The following is a 21970-nucleotide window of genomic DNA, read 5'->3' on the forward strand; positions in this document are numbered from 1 at the left end:
CAATCACACAACTTACTACCCCAATTGTCCTGCAGCTGCCGCAACAACAGTCCCTGTATGGGCGCCAAAAACTGATGTGGCGGGATCACAAGCTCAAAAAAACAAACGGCAAAATCCCCTCCACATAAACTAAATCAATCCATCTGCCAAACTCACCCTCAGTCATACTTTCCTCTTTGCACTAAGCTCAAGGCTATGCTGTGCTGTCCGCTGGTCAAGGTTGCTGAGACACTAACAACAACAAAGAACAACCAAGAAATAAAACCACAACTAAAGAACACAGCAAACAACAAGGAACTCAACCACAATTCAGCAACACAACGACAAACAAGGAACACAACCACAACAAAAGCCCACTGCACAAACAATCACTAACACAAAAAAAAAAAACACACAAAAAAGGTGACACACACACACCCACTAACAACACCAAGAAATCACTACAGCTCACCAACAACCCTCAACAACTCACAACCACACCAAGAAACCACAACAGCTCCCAACAACAACAAAAACCCTCTACTATAACAACTCGCATACAACCCAACAGAAACTCACAAGCACAACAAATCTAATTAGACAGGTACAACAACTCCAAAGCAAACAACATCAACTTGCCTATGACCAACACTCCTTTAGTCTCCATTGAAGTGACCGCAGGTGTAGACGCCCGTGAGGGACTAACTTCTCAAGAGACGACAGGTGACCAATCACGACCTGCCACTGCTGAGCTGGCTGCTCCTGTCGAGACAGGAACCGTCCGGCTGCCTCCCTGAACCTGCTGATCCGTGAGTCTGCGGGGAGGACTCGTCCTGCTACAGAGTCGATCAGCTTACCCAGGTACTTCATCCTCTGCTTGGGCTCGAGATCTGACTTCTCCAGGTTCACCACGATACCGAGCTCGTGGCAGAACTCGAGGAGTTGATCCCTGTCCTGTAGCAACTGCGAGCAGGAGCTCACCAGGACTAGCAAATCCTCAAGATACCTCAGCAGACGTATCCCTACCGAATGGGCCCAAGCCGAAACCAGTGTGAACACTTGCGTGAACACCTGTGGGGCGGTTGAGAGACCGAAGCAAAATGCCCTGAATTGGTACACCGTCCCGTCGAGGATGAAGCGGAGGTACTTCCTGGAGGACTGGTGGATGGGTATCTGGAAATACGCATCCTTCAGGTTCACAGAAAACATGAAGTCGTTCTCCCTGACAGAATCAAGCATGGAGTGTGTCGTTTCCATCGTGAACCGAGTCTGGCTAACGAATCGGTTCAAGGGAGAGAGATCTATCACCAGGCGCCAGTCCCCCGATGACTTCTCCATCAGGAAAAGTCGGCTGTAGAAGCCCGGCGACTGATCCCGTACGATCTCCACAGCTCGTTTGGTCAGCATGACATCTACTTCTTGCCGAAGCACTATGTCCCTGGCAGAACCGGGAACGTACGTCTGCAGATAGACCGGGTTGGAGGTGAGGGGTGGCCGCGACTTGAAGGGTAGTAGATATCCCTCCCGAAGGACATCCACTACCCAGGTCTCGGCTCCGTAGCGCTGCCAAGTTGCCCAATGGCTCGCCAGGCACCCCCCCCACCCAACTTCCAGCAGCAGGTAAGGGGGAATGCCGTCCCTAGCGTTTCCCTTTCTTCGACTATTTCTTCCCGGATCCTCCTTGGGAAAAGGAGGACTGGGAGGAGGACTGACGGTCACTCCTTACAGCAGAAGTCGAAGGCTGGGTCTTTCCGCTCGGCCTCGATGAAGAAGTCATCTTGGCCGTAGAGGAAGCGCTGGCCGAGCTCCAAGGCTTGGCCGCAGTGGCTCGAGGCTGCCCAGTCACCTTCGAGACTGCCTGGTGGACTAGGCGGTCACTATCCTCAGTGTGCCGCTGTAGTGAGTTGAAAGTGAGACTCAATGGTTATCTGAATTTTTATTTTGTTAATTTTCTGTTTAAAAAATTTGGTTTTGTTGTACGTGAGGTGTGTCAGTATTTCATTCCACTGCTAACTGTCAATTGGTTCTTTCCCACAGGTGTAGAAGCTTACCATTCAGGTGAGCTTCCTATTCAAGAGCTGGAACTTTGAAACTTGGACACCGAATATTTTGTGTTTAACTTGATATGTCATAAACCTGAGTCATTTAACTTGATATGTCATAAACCTGAGTCATTTAACTTGATATGTCATAAACCTGAGTCATTTAACTTGATATGTCATAAACCTGAGTCATTTAATTTTAAATGTTCTAGATGAGCGTTCTTGAGCAAGTAATGGTTAATTAAATATTGTGCACCAGTGTTCTTTTTTGTTACTTATTGAACCTTATTGAGTTTTGTTTCAGTTGTTTAATAAAGAAGTATATTTTACAGAAGGATTTCACTTGTACAATAACACTCCTTGTTTTAAAATAAGTCCTTTAATTTATTTTTTTGTTGAGAGAAAATAAATTACTTTTCCAATCTGGTTTTCATGGCTTAATACACAGTAACAGACCATATTTTACCAAAACAACCATTTAGGATCATACCGAAAATCTTAGGGGACTCTTCAAGCTGGTGCCCAGAAAACTGAAGAATGTGACAAGTATGCTGTGACCAGAAGAACCTGCAGGAACTAGGCAACAGTACTATACGGCATCTTGTTACTTCACCGCTGTTCCACCGCAGCATCCACCATCTCTCTAGGAATGAGAGAGGAGGAACTCAGCAACGGTCAGTTCCTCAGACCCAACGCTGCCTCGCGCCCTGCCGACCTGGTCACTCGAGTGAGGACTGTGTGCCGACGTCTCAGAACCAGGTTGGCCCACAGGTTGGCCATCTGGTGGGCCAGGTAGGAGATAGCCCTACCTCCAGACTGACACAATCTCCCGAATGCCGGGTCTCCTTCGGGAGTGATGTTTCCCGAGGAGTCCGCGACCCTGGACACCCTGAGGGACCACAGGTCCAGCCAGGAAACTGCTTGGAAGGCTGCCATGGCAGTCGCATCCAAAGCCAGTGCCTCTTGCTGTGAGAACCAGAGGTTCTCGGACAACAGGTGTGCCGTGGTAGAGGAGGGGGAAGCAGCTTGGCCGACCTGCCAGACCTAAGCGATCCCTCCTGTCCGGAGACAATAGAGTTCACTTGGCCCAACACACCGTTGGCCAAGGCTGATCGGAGCAGACCCACCGTCATCCTGGATTCCCTCTTGGGCCCCCAGAACGACTTCAGCCTCGATGAAGGCTCGGATAGAGGGAGCACCGGTCCTTCCCCTGAGGTTGTTGTGCTGACGAATCAGTGCAATGACCTCCGCAAATGACCTCTGGATCTCGGGAGTGATTGCTTCATGTGGTGATGGACCGTCAAGTCCATCCAGGGAGAACCCATCCCGAGGTTCTCCTCCTTCCACAGACAGGAAGAACCACAACAGACCCCTCTTAGTCTCCTCTAATCATTTGGGCGTACGATCTGCTCGGTCCCAAGACCATGCCAGGTTCATAGGCCCTCAAGGTGGGACCATGAGAAGCATACTCCTTGCGGTCGCTCCTGATTGCCTCTCTCCTCCCGGTGTAGCCCAAGGAGGTTGAAGGGATAGGAGAGGTAGACCTGACAACCCCCCCCTACCTACCAACGGAGCCGGTGTGCTGGGGGGGGGCTGCAGGGATTGCCAACTGGCGTTGACGATCGAGCTGCAGGCCTAGTCGCGCGGTCTCCCTGGGGAGAACCGCTGGACCGAGAACGGCAGCGACGGTCCCAAGCGTCAGGAGAGCTGCTACCTGTCAACCTATCCGTCCGGTCCCGGTGGGAGTGACGGTCAGGAGACCAGTCGAGTCCACTGTCGCGGAGGGAGCGTGGCCTGTCGTCATGGCGAGTCACGGTACCTGGTCCAGCCGAGGGTGGTCCTGGTGACTGGGGGGACCTCTTCCTTGCCTCAGCCCGCGTACGGTCCGGTGGGACCGTTGCGTCAACCCTGGGAACCAGGGGATCGCCAGGCGAGCGATCACCAGTCTGGCAGGAGTCGCCTGAGCGACTGCCAGCACGCTTCCACTCCGTGTCTGGGTCCTGGCGGTGAGCATGCTCAGCTGCCTGGACCCTGGCTGCACGGTCACCTGCGGGTGACCATACACACGGTACCCCTCGCGAACGGGGGGCCGAGACAGTTCCTGGTGCCGAGGCAGAGCCTCTGGCACCAGGAGAAGAGGTACCGGTGGTAGCCGATACCCCTCCGGTCCCCGTCTTCTTCTTCCTTGCGGAAGGAGAGACGGGCCCCATTCCCGAAGGAACAGGAGGACCAGCGGAAGGAACAGGAGGACCAGCGGAAGCCCCAACTGTCCCACCGGAGTAGGACAGACCCTTAGAGGTCTCTGAGCGAGACTTCTTGGGGAGGGGGGGGGGGGGGGGGGGGGGGGGGGGGGGGGTGGGGGGGGGGGGGGGAGAGAGGCAACCTCCTTCTTCCTCGGCTGTGGGGCCTTGGAAGTCAAAGGGGAAGAGGCGGCTGCAGACGACGACAAAGACGACAACACCTTCCTCTTCTTCTTCGTCAGCTTCCTCAGGACCACCGTCAGGTCCTCCATCCAGGACGGAGCTGGGGCAATTGCCAAAGCAACACGGCCCAGCTGCACCTGTCCGGAGGGACCTGGGGTGGGAGCAGCAACACCACGGGCTGGAGCGACGTCGGCAGGAACTGGAACCTGGGCAGCGACAACAGGAACTGGCAGCAGGTCGAGCGGGGAACTCTTGGGGTACCGAAAGTCAGGGGCTGGGGTGAGGGTAGCAAAGTCAGGCAGTGGGGTCGTCTCCTTCCTCAGCAAGCACGGCAGTGGGGCCTGGATCGCAGCTGTAGGTGTTACCATCGCCACATGCTGGGTGTAGACCAGGTGGGGAGGAGCGGCATACTCAGGCGTCGACACCGTTGTTGTCGTCGACGTCTCTGGTCCATGCGTCACCGGCCTGGAACCCTGAGCAGCCAGGTGACACAGCAGCCCATGAATTGCTCGGTGTGCCCGGGAGTCCAAGCGAGTACCAGATCTGCTCGAGATCGCCACCCGCAGCGCAGACGTACCTGAGGAGGCATGAGTTGGGTTAGTGGGGGGGGGAAGCTCCCACCCCGAGCGAACGGAAGACCCTGAGTACAGCTGGATGTCAGGGTGCCGCGCCCCCTCTTCCACACTCGACAGATCGAGTGACGAAGCGGAGTGTGACACGTCCCCCAACAAAGGCAAAGGGAAAGGAGCCATACGCGGGAGCTGAAACAGAGGAAGGAAAGAAGACGTGTCTGTAACCAATGGCGTCGGTGGAGAGTCCTCCAATGATGCCTTGGCCGGCTTACGCGCCTTCCTCCTCCCCTCGTATCTCTCCCACTGCTCCTCCAACCAAGATACAAAAATTACATGTGTCGGCGCGAGAGCATTCTCGCCCTCGACACAGAGTACATAAATCATGAGGGTCAAAGTCCTCCAATGATCTGAAGGCCCCACACCTGCGGCCCTCCACGCCAGGGCACAATCTGCGGCTGACAGGGGGGGGGGAAGAAATAATAATAATAGTAGGCAGTTCCTGGGTTTACGACAGGGGTTCCATTCTTGGTCGTAAGCCGAAAATCGTCGTAAGCCGGAACATTGTCAAAAATCCTAAGAAAACCTTACTTTTAACGCTTTGGGTGCATTAAAAACTATGTAAACTGCATTCCTATGGCATTTTTCATCAAAAAAAAACCTTCAAATATTGATTATTTGCATTTTTGGTGTCATATTTCATCTGTCAGATGAGCGTTGTAGGTGTCGTAACCCTAGAACATGCGTCGTAACCCTGGAAATAATGTCTGATGAATATAATTGAAAACGTCGTAACCTCGGAACGTCGTAAGCAGAGACCGTCGTAGTCCCTACTTACAATCACTCCCAGTCCTATCAGATATACCATACACACAAAGAAGACTTCTTAATGCGAAGGTGAAAGCAAACGACAAAGGCGGGCAGAGGCGAACACACGTCTTGCTCCGTCGGTGGCCGAAAGCAAAGTGTATGTTTACCTCCCAGTCGAGCGGGACCCCCTTGTTCAAAAGCTTATGACCAGTTCCAGCTGCGCTGAAGTACATTCCAATATTAAAGGACCGAGGGTTTGTATTACGTGTTGGAACAAATGAAGGTTTTATCACAAATAGTTTTTTCTGCCAAACTGTTTTTAGGGGGAAAGAACAAAATTTTCTTGTATTTGTAAGTTCTACTCATTATTTATCTACAGAAAGTTATGGGGGAAATTTTATGCTATTCTATAGAGCAATAATTCACTTGCAAAATGAAACAAAATCCCTACATTGCACAATCTGAGGTGGATTGAGAGTACTATCCTCTACACAGTTCCAATTATAGGGGATGAAATGGGAGGTGACCAAAGCCAACAGCACTTCTACTGTGTCACTGAAAGTATCTTAGCCCTCAATGTTTCTGCATAACTCAGCTAACCAAGCTCAGTATCTGCTCAAGCAGCTTTAATAGCCAGTGTCCTAGGGACATTATTATAATTTTTCAATTATTCAAATATGGATAAATACCTTCACCAGCCATTTTCAAGGATTGAAAATCCATTCACAAAATGGTCATTAAGACTATGTTGTCTCACTACCATTCATTAATTGAGCTTCAATAAATTTCTGATAAATATAAAAATCAGGTTCAACCTTTATACTTTTTCATATACGTACCATATCTCATATGAAATTCTGCAAAATCAGTTACTGTACATTTTTGTGTATAAGACGACATTTAGATAAGACGAGGCCTAAACTCATGGCAAATATTCATGAATTTATTTCATATCTGTAGTATAGGGCAACTTCTAAATTGCAAAACTGAAATGTTTTTGGAGAAAAGTGACTTGCAGAAATTAAACAGTACAACTATGATGACTTAAATAAAGGCTGTTTTGCTTGCTGTATCCAACAACAGTATTACTATTATCATATCATTACTGTATTACAGAATAGAAACGTCGTCATGTAGTGCACCATTTGCATTAGATATTCTTTACATTCTCAAAATCCTGGCTGATTTGAGTATTACTGATATCTTCATTGCCATTATTTGTTAGAAGTGATATGATTCGAAGATACCTTTCATCATAAATCAATGAAGTTTGGTTGAACATGTGCGCATATTACTTTACTTCATTGTACATCTAAGCATCAAGTAGGTGATAACCCGCAGGTTTCATTTACTAGTATTCTTTCTTCAAAGCTCCACTGCATGATAGATGAAGAAAATTGTATTTTAATTTTACTTATGGATGCCACCATTGAGAATCGGCAGGGTTTAACAATTTTAATGGAGCTCTTAATAAACGCTCGATAGTTACGGTAAATGACGTCAGTAATCAGCTGTTTCTCAATTCGGTTATGCCAACATATGTTTACGATAATTGCTTCATTCAGCATTCTAAAAACCGAAATTTTGTAGTGGAGGATGGAGGAGTAACATTAGTATTACAATCGACGAGAGAGAGAGAGAGAGAGAGAGAGAGAGAGAGAGAGAGAGAGAGAGAGAGAGAGAGAGAGACCTTACCTTACCTTACATACCTTACATCTTGTTCGGGTTGCCCCAGGTCCCTCAGTGTGAGAGAGAATTGCAATTGTCTTGGTCAGGTTGTTACACTGATAAATATCCACTTGTAAAAGTCGAATAACAGATGTATTGGGAATAATGATAATTTAGACAAAACATGTTTTACTGTAATCATATTGCATGTACAGGCAGTCCCCGGGTTACGACGGGTTCGGCTTACAACGTTCCGAGGTTAAGGCACTTTTCAATTGTATTCATCAGAAATTATTTCCAGGGTTACGACGCCTACAACGCTGATCTTGCAGAAGAATTATGACATCAAAAATGCAAAATAATCAATATTTAAATTTTTTTTACAAAAAATGAAATAAGAATGCAGTTTACATAGTTTTGAATGCACCCAAAGCATTAAAAGTAAGGTTTTCTTAGGATTTTTGACGATGTTCCGGCTTGTTGTAACCCGGGGACTGCCTGTATCATTGTATTACATTATAAGAACAAAGCGATGATGCGCTCTTTGCATTCTATGTTTGTTTACAGACTCAGCTGATTGCGTTTTACAGATATCATCATTGTCCTAGTTGCTGAATGGAACCAGATGGAACTTAATTCAGAGATACATACATTCCTTTTGTAAATGATCAAAGTTGGGTTTAAAAAAGCTGAGTCTATATGTTTTTCATACATAAAGTCTGGGTAAAAGGTAACCATTGTTTTCTTTATGTTTCGTCACCATTCTCAAACAACCGCTAATAATAATACAATAATAAACGATAATTATCGTACACAATTATCGTTCATATGACTGAATTGTTTGAAACAGTTACAGAGGTTTACGTGCTGCCTCCCTTGATGTTCGCTGTGTTTTGTTATATAAGCATGGGGGAACGTGAAAATAGTGTCATAAAATCATTTAAAAACTGATGATTTGTATGATATCAACGACGAAGCCAAAGTTGACTCACCAGAACCAGACTGGAATCCCTGTGATGGTGGCACATGTGATATGTATGAGGAACTTTTAATGGAAAATGAATATTTTGTTACCCTAAATGTTATTACTACCAAAAGATGTAGGTTGCTGTGAGCCAACCGTAACTTGATGTACATTTTCTCAGCTGGGATCACAAAGGGCTAGATAAGTCTCATTGATTTTGAATTATTCCTCAAATAGGCTATTTGTTATGAAGATATGCCAAAAATATATAAGGTAAAAATGGTTTTATTACCTTCACTATCACTTTATTTCATAAAGTGAATCTTCATGTATGTTGGTGGTTAGGCTATAGCACCGAGGCCAAGGCTAGCCTACGATACACATATTTAGTATTGCAGTATAAGACGACCCCAAACTTTTAGGGGTGAATTTTAGGATTTAAAGGTTGTCCTATACGCAGATATATACGGTACAGTGGAGAACAGAAAATCTTACAATGCTCAATATGCCTAAGCACATTAATAGTATCTCTAATAATAAAGAATAGGTGTAATACAGGGCAACCCAAGAAGGCATGCCACAGATATAAAGATTGCAGCAGTGCTTATCAGGGGTTAGTCATGCAAGGGCCTCTCTCCATTCTTTTACATCCTGTGTGCTTTTACACTCCAGTCTAGTTAGGTCTTCTCTCATGTCCATCCTCCAGTAATATCAGGGCCCTTCTGCAGGTCTCAGATCACTTAGTCGTTATCATTTTTCTATTATTAAATAATTAGATAACAAAACCTCATAACTCTCCTAACAATATTGCAAATGCAAACTTACCTAGGTTGTTATTACGCTGATACACCCTTAGATTTTCAGGATCTCTCTCACCTACTTGAATTGTACTCTCTATTGACTTGGTAAGTGTCTTCATAAACCTTGTCTGAGGAACCTGTAAGTTTGTTTTACAAATAAGTATCTTTGACAAAGACAAAGACATTAATTTTAAGATGTGAGAAATTACTTATAAAAAGGAAAGACATTAATGAAAAGATTCCAGTTTCAAAAAAGGTGGCTGATCAAGACTAGTAAAAATAACAAAGCTTAACTGTAATCCTATAATGATAAGACTGGCTTTAAAATGCAAAATTTTATAATATGTTGGTCTGCAAAGTAAAGGACGTGAATCGAAAGATCTTGCAGTTACTCCAGTATTTCACTTTCCTTTTTGGCTTATACATTTATATATGCATTATCACATTCCAAACTTTTGTGATTCAGTTATACTATATATATATATATATACATATATGTGTATAATATATATATATATATATATTATATATATTCTATATATATATATATATATATATATATATATATAATATATATATATATATATACATACGTACAAAGTGGTCCCCCTGTATTTGCGGGGGATGCATAACAGACCCCCCCCCCCCTTTGAATAGTTAGAACCCCTATCAAAACACTGCAAACAGGCTATTTTGTTAGTTAAAACTCAAGAAAAACCCACTAAAAATGTTTATACTTGGTTTTTTTATGGTTTAACCACAAAAAGTGCATTTTATAATGAAATTGATATAAAAAACCAAGAATTTGTGGATATTTCTCATAGAAAATACTGCAAATATGCGAATAATGTGGGGAAATGTTCCCGATAGAAATCCGCGAATGTGTGAGTCCGCGGATACGGGGGGTCCACTGTGTGTGTGTGTGTGTGTGTGTATATATATATATACAGGCGGTCCCCGGGTTACGACGGTTCCGGTCCGGCTTACGACGTTCCGAGGTTACGACGCTTTTTCTTAAATATTCAATGGAAAAATCCGTCCTGGGTTACGACGCTTGTTCCGAGGTTACGACGCCGACGCTTCCGACGCTCCGAGTTAACGACGCTTTTAAAAAACGCATACTATGATAAAAATCCTTTATAGTTTAGCACAGTATATTAATAAAAATAAGTTTCTGGTTAGATTACAACAAAAATTTTGAGATTATGATGATTTTCGACACTTTTTATGTTGTATTTTTCTATGTTTTTTAGTGACGCCTCATATGCGGAACTAGTTTCCGAGCGAATGAATACATACTAGTTTACATATAACAGTCCAAAAGCGCAAATAATGAAAAAATCATTGCTTGTTTCCAGTAATAATAACAAAACGAAGTTTCTGGTTAGATTACAACGCAAATTCCAAGTATCCAAAGAGAGACATTATCCAGTAATTTGATCAGAGAGAGAGAGAGAGAGAGATAGAGAGAGACGAGAGAGAGAGAGAAGGCGTCTTCCGACGCTCCGAGTTAAGGACAGAGAAGTGTTCGTTTCGTTAAACGGCCTCTGACTCATGCCAGTAAATGTTTTGTTGATACTAATAATATAAGCCTATTTAAAGATACGTTACTTTAATTAGTCTATATGATACGTAAATAGTAATCAACTGTTCTTGTAGCCCTCAATATTTGGCAAAATCGAAGTATCCAAAGAGAGACATTATCCAGTACGTAATTTGATCAGAGAGAGAGAGAGCGAGAGAGAGAGAGAGAGAGAGAGAGAGAAGAGGAAGAGACGCTTTGGCAACAATGGTCTCGGGGGTTTTTATAGCTTCCTTCTGCTTGATGATCGTGGATATTGTAGAAGGATTTCGACCATACTCGTTTGCCAAATCGACGATACGAACGCCACGTTCATGCTTTGCTATAATTTCATGTTTTGCTTCCATCGAAATAATTTTCTTGGGTTTTTTCTTATCACCTGCTTTGTCTTTAGCTTTGAGACCCATGGGTAATAATAAAATAGACAAAATAACACGAAAAATAGGCGCAAATACAACGAACTAAACAACGACGTGTTAACATGCAGCACCAACAAACAAACAGACTGAACGCCATTTATCGGTCGCCTATACAACTAACACTCATTGCAAAATCGTATCTCAAATATTTCGTTGTATATCAAAGCTTGTATTTTCGCAAATTTTCTGTTATATCTCAAAACATTCGTATATTAGGGCAATCGTATGTCAAGTTTCCAATGTAATTTGATCAGAGAGAGATGATGATATAGTAGATTAGTAGAGAGAGGAGAAGATAGATAGGGATATATATAGAGAGAGAGAGAGAGAGAGAGAAAAGAGAGGAGAAGGAGAGAGAGAGGACGCTTTGGCAACAATGGTCTCGGGGATTGACGTAACGTTTATTTTCTGAACAGATAGGACAGAGAAGTGTTCGTTTCATTAAACGGCCTCTGACTCATGGCAGGAAATGTTTTGTTGATACTAATATATAAGCCTATTTAAAGATACATTTACTTTAATTAGTCTATATGATACGTAAATAGTAATCAGCTGTTCTTGTAGCCCTCAAGATTTTGCAAAATCACTCCAGGTTGTACATAAAACTTCAAGAATGTAGTGTCACCAGAGGATTACAATAGTTTTTACCTTCAAGAACCAGCATTCTTTTATGAAAATAACTCCAGGTTGTACATAAACTACAGGAAACAACAGTAGTGTAACCAAAGGATTACAAGTAAGGTTTTTTATAACTTTTTATTAGTTTAAGACATATTTCCAAGCGTCGTTCCGGCTTACGACGATTTTCGGCTTACGACGCGTCTCAAGAACGGAACCCCCGTCGTAACCCGGGGACGCCTGTATATATATTACCTATATATAATATATATATATAAGTATATATATATATATATATATATATATATATATATATATATATATATATATATATATATAATAAAGGAAAGAAAAATTTAAAGAACAGGAATAGATCAGCAGTGTGACAGTTGATCAATGGTGTGACAACAATGCAGTCACCACATATGCAAGAAGTGGAGAGATATTCTATAAATCAAGGTACATTTATGAATGTAAGGAGAATCTCCTAATCAAAAAGGACACCACTTTGTGGAAAAAAATTATATGTACCAGCATTGCTTCCCAAGTAGTACTCTAATAGCAATTAAAATGAAGTACTGTAACATTTTGGAAAAAAAAAGAGCTTGGTGTTTGACCACCACTGATAAGAATTATTATTTAATCCTACAACAGAGAAGCAGCTTTGCATCTATTATTTGCCTTCTACGTAAATTTCAAGTTGTATTCCATCAAAAAGATAATCATTATTTAATATTTGCAGTAACATGGAAAAATCTAATTTTTTTATTTGCCTTTTTTTTTATTACTTACCGCTACTGCTTGAGCAAATCTAATTATAATAAAAGTGACACTTTCTGATATGCTTCTGTTAAAAAAACTTGAAGAGAAGCATTTAGATGTTCCAAATATCACAATTTTTGGAAGTAAATTGTATTTTTCCTAACTATACAAACCTGAGGTCCTTTACATAAAGAATTACTTTTGGCGTAGCTGGAATTACGGCCGTTAAATTCTTGAACAAGGTGGTTAAGCAGAAACTACCGTGGCAGGCGGGTAGGCTAGCCTGCCCGGATGTAAACACTCAACTTTGCCTTTTGGCCCAGGTTCAGATTGAGGGGTGGCATGAGGTGGGCATACATGTAAAGGACCTCAGGTTTATATAGTTAGGAAAAATACAATTTACTTCCAAAAATTTATTTGTTCCTACACAATATACAAACCCTCGGTCCTTTACATAAGGCAGACTCGCTGATTGGTGGAAGGAATGTGAGTGAGCCTCTAGAACTGACTGGAGTTCTACACACCTAAGCTGCTACTCCTGGTCGTAAGAGCAAGGAGGAATGCCCTGCCTCTGCAACTTGATCGGAGTATAGGAGCTGCATGATCAGGAGTCAGACTTCTGGGCCTTTTCGAAATGAGTGAGGAATCGTAACTCATCTGAAAATGGTCTGTGGAGAATATTTAGAGTCGGAGACACTAATGCTCCGAAAATGGGCTGTGGAAAATATTTAGTCGGAGACATTAATGCAAAGTTCTGGGAAGGGTTTGCATTATTGCCAGTCTCCTTCCTCCCCTTGCTAGAGGAAGGAGCGGGATTGCTTCTATGATTCTGATAAGAAACATAAAAAGGATGCTTATGTAGTATAAGCTTACCACATCAATTGTCCGACCAGCCAGTGTGAGTTCGAATCCTATCCTCAACCCAAAGGATTGATTGATTGATTGTGGGTTTTCTGGCGTCACAACTACCAGGGTCACTGATGCCGAATACTATGTGTGATCTTTTAACTTTATTTAAAATCTTGTTTAATATATTATAAGTTATTATTTTATTAAAAGAGATACATATAAATTTGATTAAAAAAAAAAAAAAAAATTTCATAAAAATAAGAATAAAATTCTGATCAAATAAAATTCTAATAAAAAGAATTGTTAATTAATCTGAATAAATAACAATAAAACATAAAAAAGGGGAAAGAAAGTATATACTAAGACAGCACAGGTGTCAGATATATTTGAGAATACCAGCTTCTCAACCCAAAGGAAGAGGAGTGGAAGGACGAGGTTGGAAAGGTGGAGAGAGGCCAGTCACTCTCGCATCCTTCTTACCTCTAGAACAGCACACCATAGGCGAGATACAACTTGTCCTCTTGAAGGAGTTGGGTAAGCAAACACATCCTGCTAGCATCCACCACTGGTCCAAGGAAAAGAGGTTCCAAGGACCTGTGGGCAGGCCTGAAGGGAAAGATAAATATGGTCACATTGCCCTTATCCATCTTCCTGTCCGACATATTCTTCGGAGTGAAGACAAGCACCCATCCACTGGACTATCCAACTGCAAAGAAGTCTCTCACGGTCTCGTAATATTCTGCAGCGGATGAAGACACCGACACTCCATGGTGGGTGTCGATCCTTATGGGTACAGGAACACGCCAATAGGACAAAGTACAGGCGGCCCTCGGTTAGCGGCAGGGGTTCCGTTCCTGGCCACCAACGCCAAGCGATTTTCGACGTTGAGCGATTTTAAAGCCTACGGCCGCCGCACACCTTCTTTCGAAACTAGACCAGTCAAAGGCGCCGTAATCCCACAACGGCGCAATAAGTAAAATTATATTTATGCAGTATAGTACTATAGAATTTACTGTACAGTACATGTGGGGGTCTAGAGTATGTAAAGATATAATAAAGTTTATACAGTGTACAGGTAGCTATAGTGTTCAGGTTATGATAATTAGTCTTACGATAGTCCGATTTTATGAGAGATCAAATTACAATGGCCTAACTTTATCCATCTTCTAGTTTACATAAGTTCAATAACAGCAAAAGAGAATGATGAAAGTGTGGTTTTAACGTTATACTCGTTGCGTGAACGTGTACAGCCATGAACAACCGAACGAGAAATTACTTTTTTTTTTCTAAGTACAACTGAACTGGATAAAATCTGTTTGGCTTGTATTTCGATCATCGTACTACAGTGCAACATTGCCGTATTTGTTATAAATGGCGTTATGTATAGAACAGAACTGAGATATCTTAATGTAATAACTTTATTCGCTATAGATCAGAGATCAATATAGATTAAAGATCAATCGGGAAATATACCGTTAAATTTAAACCTAGTTATAACTGAAGCTGAGAAAACTGTTCAAGCTGCTAATGACTATTATCGTACATCGGCAACAAGGATAAAACTGCAGTAAACGTCTGCCATCACACACAAACTATAGATAAAATTGGGATAAAATCATTTGAATCAAAACTACTGTGTTTGAAAGAACACATTTTACTGTTGGTTTCACGCCGATATAAGATAAATAACGTAAAGTTCATATTACGATGATATAAAGGATTATTGCGAACGGAATCACGTAATTTTTACGCAATAAACATGCCGCCAACGTAATCTGTTAATGAAAAAACGAACTTGAAAAAAAAAAACAACGTAGTTGATAACTTGAAGGGGAGTTTCAAAAGCTGCCTGTTTATTATATTTCTGCACAGAAATAAAAATACCCTATTCGTAATACATTTTCATACACCATTTTAAACATAAAAGCTATAACATTTATAAAATCGACACATCGATCGCTAATTTGCACTTTTTTTTAAATCGATATTTTCGGAAGAGCGGCAGGCGGGGGCTTACAAGAAAGAACATGAAAAAATATCGTATTTGATAACGTGAAGGGCAGTTTCAAAAGCTGCCTTTGTATCATATTTCTGTACAGAAATAAAAATGCCTTTCCCGTAATACATTTTCATACACATTTTAAACAAAAGCATGAACAATTATGAATCGACACATCCATAGCTAAATTTGCACTTATGTAACTCGATATTTTCGGCATAGAACAGCGTCAGAGGCATATATTTTACCCTAATACCTACGTAATAACTCTCCATAAAATTTGTTAATATAATTTGCATAACCTTTATGGTCTGAACGGCATTTCTACAAATGTATGGACTCGTTAGACAACGGCACTAGCGGCGCTGTTAACTGAAATTTGTGCCGTAAAGATACCTTTAAAATGCCTTATTTTTTTAATGAATATTTTTGACGACCGCCGTAAAACCGATTCGCCGTTGAGTGATTGCGCCGTTAACCGCGGGCCGCCTGTAATGATTGATCTGGATCAACCAATACAAAGTACACAGTGTAGCTCATGACAATCTGGGACTCTTCGACAGCTGCCGACTGACTGCGCTCAGTGTGAGGTGAGCAGTCATGCATCCGAGACGTAGTCACATGACACTCGCCTTTTGAAGGGTTATGCTGAGAAACCATACAAATCGTCTACCTTGTTCGCCACTGATGTTGGGAGATGAGATGATGATTCTCTCAAGGAATGCACCCATCAGACAAAAGTCAATTGCCTTCTAGAGACGACCGAGGTCCCTCATGGCAAGACAGTTCTCATAGTAGTTGAATCTCAACTAAGGAGAAACAATACTATATGCCAGTGAAAGACTAAGGTGAATGCAGACCTACATCTTCACAGCTGAATCGAGAGAGTTAACTCCAAAGATTCTGAACGTAGAAAAAGTCCCGTCGATGACACCAACCAGTGAAGACGGCTTTAATCCCCATTGTTTTACAGAGGACTGAAAACGCTAAACCTCTATTTCATTGCTGTTCGGTGAGAAGTCGGAGTTTGCAATGAAAGCGGAGCGCCTTTCAGTAATGAAAACACAAGGATTGTACTGCCTGAAGAACCGCTTCTCATGGGCTGGATCAGGGAGGATATTTCTATTACTGTACTTGGAAGTAGAGCTGGCAGGGCGGGGAACAGGCGAAGTCTTCCGTTATTCATCTACAATTCGGGGTGAACAAAGAATAATTGCACACCTACGAATTACGAGATGTATTAGAAGACAAAATCACAATTTGTCGAAAATTGTATTTTTCCTAACTATACAAAGCTGAGGTCCTTTAACAATAGGAATGTACTTACGGCGTAGCTGGAATTACGGCCGTTGAATCTTGAACAAGGTGGTTAGGCAGTAACTACCGTGGGGCAGCGGATGTAAATACTCCACTTTGCCTTTCGGCCCAGGTTCAGATTGAGGGGTGGCATGAGGTGGGCATATTTGTTAAAGGATCTCAGGTTTGTATAGTTAGGATGTCAGGCCGTAACGTAATTTTAAAGTAAAATCTCATTGTTTTGCCTTTTTGCACTGATGGCTTTTATTTTTCTATTGTTTGCAATTTTGTAAAACTAAGTTAAGTTAGGTATTTTGCTATTTGTTTTACGTTAGTATACATTTTGGTTTAAATGTACTGTTAATTTGCTTTGGTTGGAAAAAAGCTTAAGTTTTGTGGCGCCATCTATTGAGTGCAGTTTGAAGTGCGGCCTTCCTCAGTGTTTTTGCTTCCTTGCCAAATTTGTAACTGTTTATTTTTCTTTATGGTGACTGGGAGTGTGGTAAGGAGAGGTGACTTGTGACTCTCCCAAAGTATTCTAGAGGCTAGTTCAAGGCCGTTGAGGACTCTGGAGCTGCTGATCTGTCTGCTGTTGTGGATTATACATATATAACGTCCTATTCTGAAGATTTCTCGCTTGTTCTCTTGAGAACAACATCTGCTGTCATTGAGCTGCTTCTTAATGTGAAAGGCAGTTATGCATGTGAAGCTACATGTGGGAGTACGACGTGCAACTGTGATTTAAGTGGCCTACTGGCTTAAATCTTGGCGTTGGCAGTTGTGTGTGGTTCTGGGCTCGAGAGCCTTTTTCGTCTTTCATGGATGTATCCACTGTATCAGCACCAGAGTGGCCTTGTTGGAGCAAGTAGGTGTCTTCTCTCAGGTAAAAGGAACATCCCCTGTATCTTTGGCGAGCCGTAGACTAAAGTGTGTATATCCACCAACGGTTTTGAAGTGCAGTTCTTCTGATGGGAGTGACGTTCTGTGACTGCATTTTTTGAGCGATATATGGACTCGTCTGTATTAGTACTGGTCTGTGTCATAGGACCAATCTGTGTGTATTTTTAGATACACCCTAAAGAGTGTGTAATTATATGGTCTAAAGTGTTTGATAGTATATTAAGGTTTAGATTGTTATGTCTTAGGTAGGATTATTGTTTCTTTTTGTATGTCCTTCCACTTCTTTCCTTTCTATTTAGTAATAGGTTAGCGTGGTGGGTAAATTTATTTGGGTCCTTTATTAAGATTAAGATTTGGTTTCTTCTCTATGAGTAGGGTTTAGCTTTAGTTATAGGTGACTCTCTGAGTTATTTGATGGCCTTTTGTGTTTTGTCTATTTATTACTTTTTGTGAGCCATCAGTGTACGTATATTTATTGTGTAATAAATATTGTGAAATTTTTGCCTGTGTCTTTCTGATTTTCCTCGCTCATACTGATTTGTTTTTGTCACTGGATTTAAGATTAAAATAAAAGAACCAGTTACGACTTCCTCCTAAAGGGAGTTCGTAACATAGGAAAAATACAATTTTCGACAAATTGTGATTTGTTCCAATACGTAATACAAACCCTCCACCCTTTAACAAAAGGAAGACTCACTGATTGGTGGGAGAAATCTGAGTGAGCTTCTAGAACTGACTGGAGTTCTGCGCACCTAGGCTGCTACTCCTGGTCGTAAGAGAGTGGAGGAGTGCCCTGCTGCCTCTGACAATTTGATCGGAGAATAGGAGCTGTGTGATCAAGAGTCAGACTTCTGGGCCTTTTCGAAATGGGTGAGATATTAATGCAAAGTTCTGGGAAGGGGTTGCATTATTGTCAGTCTCCTTCCTCCCCTTGCTAGAGGAAGAAGCAGGATTGCTTCTATGATTCTGATAAGAAACAAAAAGGATGCTTATGTATAGGCTTACCGCATCAATCGTCCGACCAGCCAGTGTGAGTTCGAGTCCTATCCTCAACCTGAAGGACGAGGAATGGAGAGAAGAAGCGTGGAAGGGGGAGAGCCAGTCACTCTCGCAACCTTCTCACCTCTACAACTGCACACCATGGACGAGATGCAACTTGTCCTCTTGAAGGAGCTGGGTAAGCAAACACATCTTGCAAGCATCCACCACTGGTCAGGGAAATGAGGTTCCAAGGACCTGTGGGCAGTCCCGAAGGGAAAGAAGGATATGGTCGCAATGACCTATCCATCTTCCTATCCAACATATTCTTCAGAGTGATGTCCAGTACCCATCCAGTGGTCTATCAGTCTGCAGCCAAGTCTCTCGCGGTTTCGTACCCCACCAGTGAAGTCTGTCGCGGTCTCGTATCCCACTGCGGCGAAGTCTGTCGCGGTCCCGTCGTCTCCGCAGTGGATAAAGATACCGACACTCCATGGCGGGTGTCGAAAGTTATGGGTACCGGAACACGCCTGTAGGACAAAGTAATAACTAATCTGGATCAACTGATACAAAGTCCACAGCGTAGCTCGTGACGGTCTTGGACGCTTCGACAGCTGCCGACTGACTGCGTTCGGTTGTGTGAGGCAAGCTGTACATGCATCCGAGGCGTAGTCATGTAACCCTCGCCTTTGGAAGGGTTATGCCGAGAGACCATACAAATCGTCTATCTGTTGCCACCAATGCTGGAAGGAGAGATGATGATTCTCTCAAGGCATGTGCCCAACAGACAAAAGTCAATTGCCTTCTAGAGACCGAGGTCCCTGATGGCAAGACAGAAGTTCTCCTAGTAGTTGAATCTCAACTAAGGAGAAACAATATTATATGCCATTGAAGACAGAAGGTGGTAGGTGAAAGCAGACCTACATCTTCACAGCCGAATTGAGAGAAGTTAACTCTCAAGATTCTGGACGTAGAAAAGTCCCGCCGATGACACCAACCCGCGAAGACGGCTTAATCCCCGTTATTTACAGAGGACTGAAAACGCTAAACCGCTACTTCATTGCTGTTCAATGAGAAGTTGGAGTTGCAATGAAAGCAGAGCACTTTTCAGTAATGAAAACACAGGGATTGTACTGCCTGAAGAACCGCTTCTCATGGGCTGAATCATCATCTTCCCAGCTTTATCCAGGGAGGACATCTATATGTACTTGGAAGTAGAGCTGGCAGGGCGGGGAACAGGCGATGTCTTCCAATAAACATATACAATTCAGGGTGAACAATGAACAATTGCACACCTACGAATATGAGGTATATTTAGAAGACAAACTCAGATGTCTGAAGAAATCATTCCACGTCATCGCAGCGGCAGGTGCGATGCAGCGGGAGACTAGGCTAAAGATTTCTGTTACTGTGCGGTAAACAGAAAGATGATAGCAAGTCTAGCGAGATATCTCTGTCTGAAAATTCTCGCAATGTCAAAGGCGATGCAGTAGAGATGGTCACTGATGTATGCAAGAATTCCAGGCAACCAGACCTAAGTCTGTGATTGCTGGGCAGAGATTCGGTTCGGTAGTCAATCATTGCAGAGGAGAGAGACATAATCCGACTGTGCTATCTCGGAGAGCCAGCTGGTACTGGGCTGCGGCAGGCAGCCCATACACTGCTAGCTCTCGCTCACTCGTCATCCTGAGTTGCCTGGTAATCCATTCCAAGAAGGAATGCGTTCGGCTAGAACCATCGAACGTAAAAAAATACGCTCGAGCATTTGCATTTAATCAAAACGGATTTCGGTGAATGCAAACTCTGAGGTGTTGTTGTTGTAACAATACCATAAGTATCTCAAAATCGAAACTGGTAACTCCTGGGAGGTTTGCAGGGCAGTCCTGAGTTGCAGTTCAACCAAGAAGATACTATTCGTCTCAGTCACAACCCATAGAGTTAACTATGGTATGTGCCTACACCTCGGACAATTCAACTGATAACAGAAGCATGTCTCGAGGGCAATATACAGGTATTCTCCTACTTACGATGGGGTTTGGTTCCGAAAAGCCCATCGTAAGTTGAGAAAATTATATCTCGGATATAGCCTAGCCTACACTAAGTTAATCAGTACCATATAGGCTAGGCTATATACACATATATGGAAGATTGGCCAACACTACACAGTATACCTAAACATATATGGTATAGTAATTATTAATATCAGCTAATTCGAGTGTTTCAATGCAGATTGACTTATGATAATTAAGTATAAAAAGAAATTTAATAAGAACAAGGATCAAACTATAGCGTAAAGGGTACTCACCAAGATTCGGTCCGTTGTCGGCATACGTGATCGGTGTCAGGCTGTTCATGGCTACTATAACTAAAGATCGGAAGAGGAGGACGATGATAAAGCAGCAGGATCATCAATTCGCTCTTCTTCAGATAGAATTTCTTCTTCTGTTAGTTCAGGCGTCTCGAGGAAACAACTGTTCCGAGACGTACAGGATCGAGTCTCAAGTGAGGGGGTAGGGCTGGGGGAAGCTGAAGGCACTGGAGTCGTTCTCTTGAAGAAAAAATCCATTGTAGGTTGCACAGTGCATTTTTTTCGTTCTTCATAAATTAATCGGTAACATGCAACACTGTCTTGATGAGCCCTCTGAACTTTGGCAAACCGTTCCTCGTCCCCATCCATTTCACTTACAAGTTTCAGTCCTTGATCAAATAAAGCAAACGCCTCTGCCAGTTTTTTAGTCGTAAATGTTCGCTCCGGCTCTTTTATTTCTTCTTCCTCTTCTGCTTTTTTTTTTCCTCTTCTGCAAATGCAATTAAATCCTCTGCCGTTAGCTCTACATCTTGCACATCTATAAGTTCTTGGATATCTTTCTCGTCAATTTCTAAATCTAAACTTTTCCCCAAGTATCAAGATCTTTTTATTGATTTCCACTTCTTCTTCATTCTGATCGAAACCTTTAAACGAGTTCACATACACTTTCAGCAGATTTTTCCATACCCCATTCATACACTTTCTTTACCTCCTTCCAATGTTCATAATGGAGTTAAGAACACTAAATTCTTTCCAGAAAGTTCTGAGATCTTTCTCCTTGTTACCCGTAGCCTGAACAGCCTGCGCAAACGTGTTCCGAAGATAATACGCCTTGAACGTAGCCACAGCACCCTGATCCATGGGTTGTATGAGAGAAGTTGTGTTTGGTGGCAGAAACACAACTTTTACATTCTCGTTAATATCTCCGATGTGCTGAGGGTGGCCAGGAGCATTGTCGAGAATCAGAAGAATTTTGAAGGGGATGTTATTTTTCCTACAATGAT

General features: G+C 42.7%; 1 protein-coding gene across 10 annotated transcripts in view; it reads right to left on the reverse strand.

The window, feature by feature from the left end:
* Positions 1-21970, reverse strand: part of LOC135200049 (uncharacterized) — a 289020-nt gene that overhangs the window by 161844 nt on the left and 105206 nt on the right. For all 10 annotated transcript variants that reach the window (XM_064228292.1, XM_064228287.1, XM_064228290.1 and 7 more), the window contains one exon: positions 9281-9392. In XM_064228292.1, the coding sequence (XP_064084362.1) occupies positions 9281-9392 (112 nt within the window). The remainder of the gene's footprint in view (positions 1-9280; positions 9393-21970) is intronic.

The sequence above is a fragment of the Macrobrachium nipponense genome, chromosome 26 (assembly GCF_015104395.2).
Source record: "Macrobrachium nipponense isolate FS-2020 chromosome 26, ASM1510439v2, whole genome shotgun sequence".
NCBI classification, from domain to species: Eukaryota; Metazoa; Arthropoda; class Malacostraca; order Decapoda; family Palaemonidae; genus Macrobrachium; species Macrobrachium nipponense.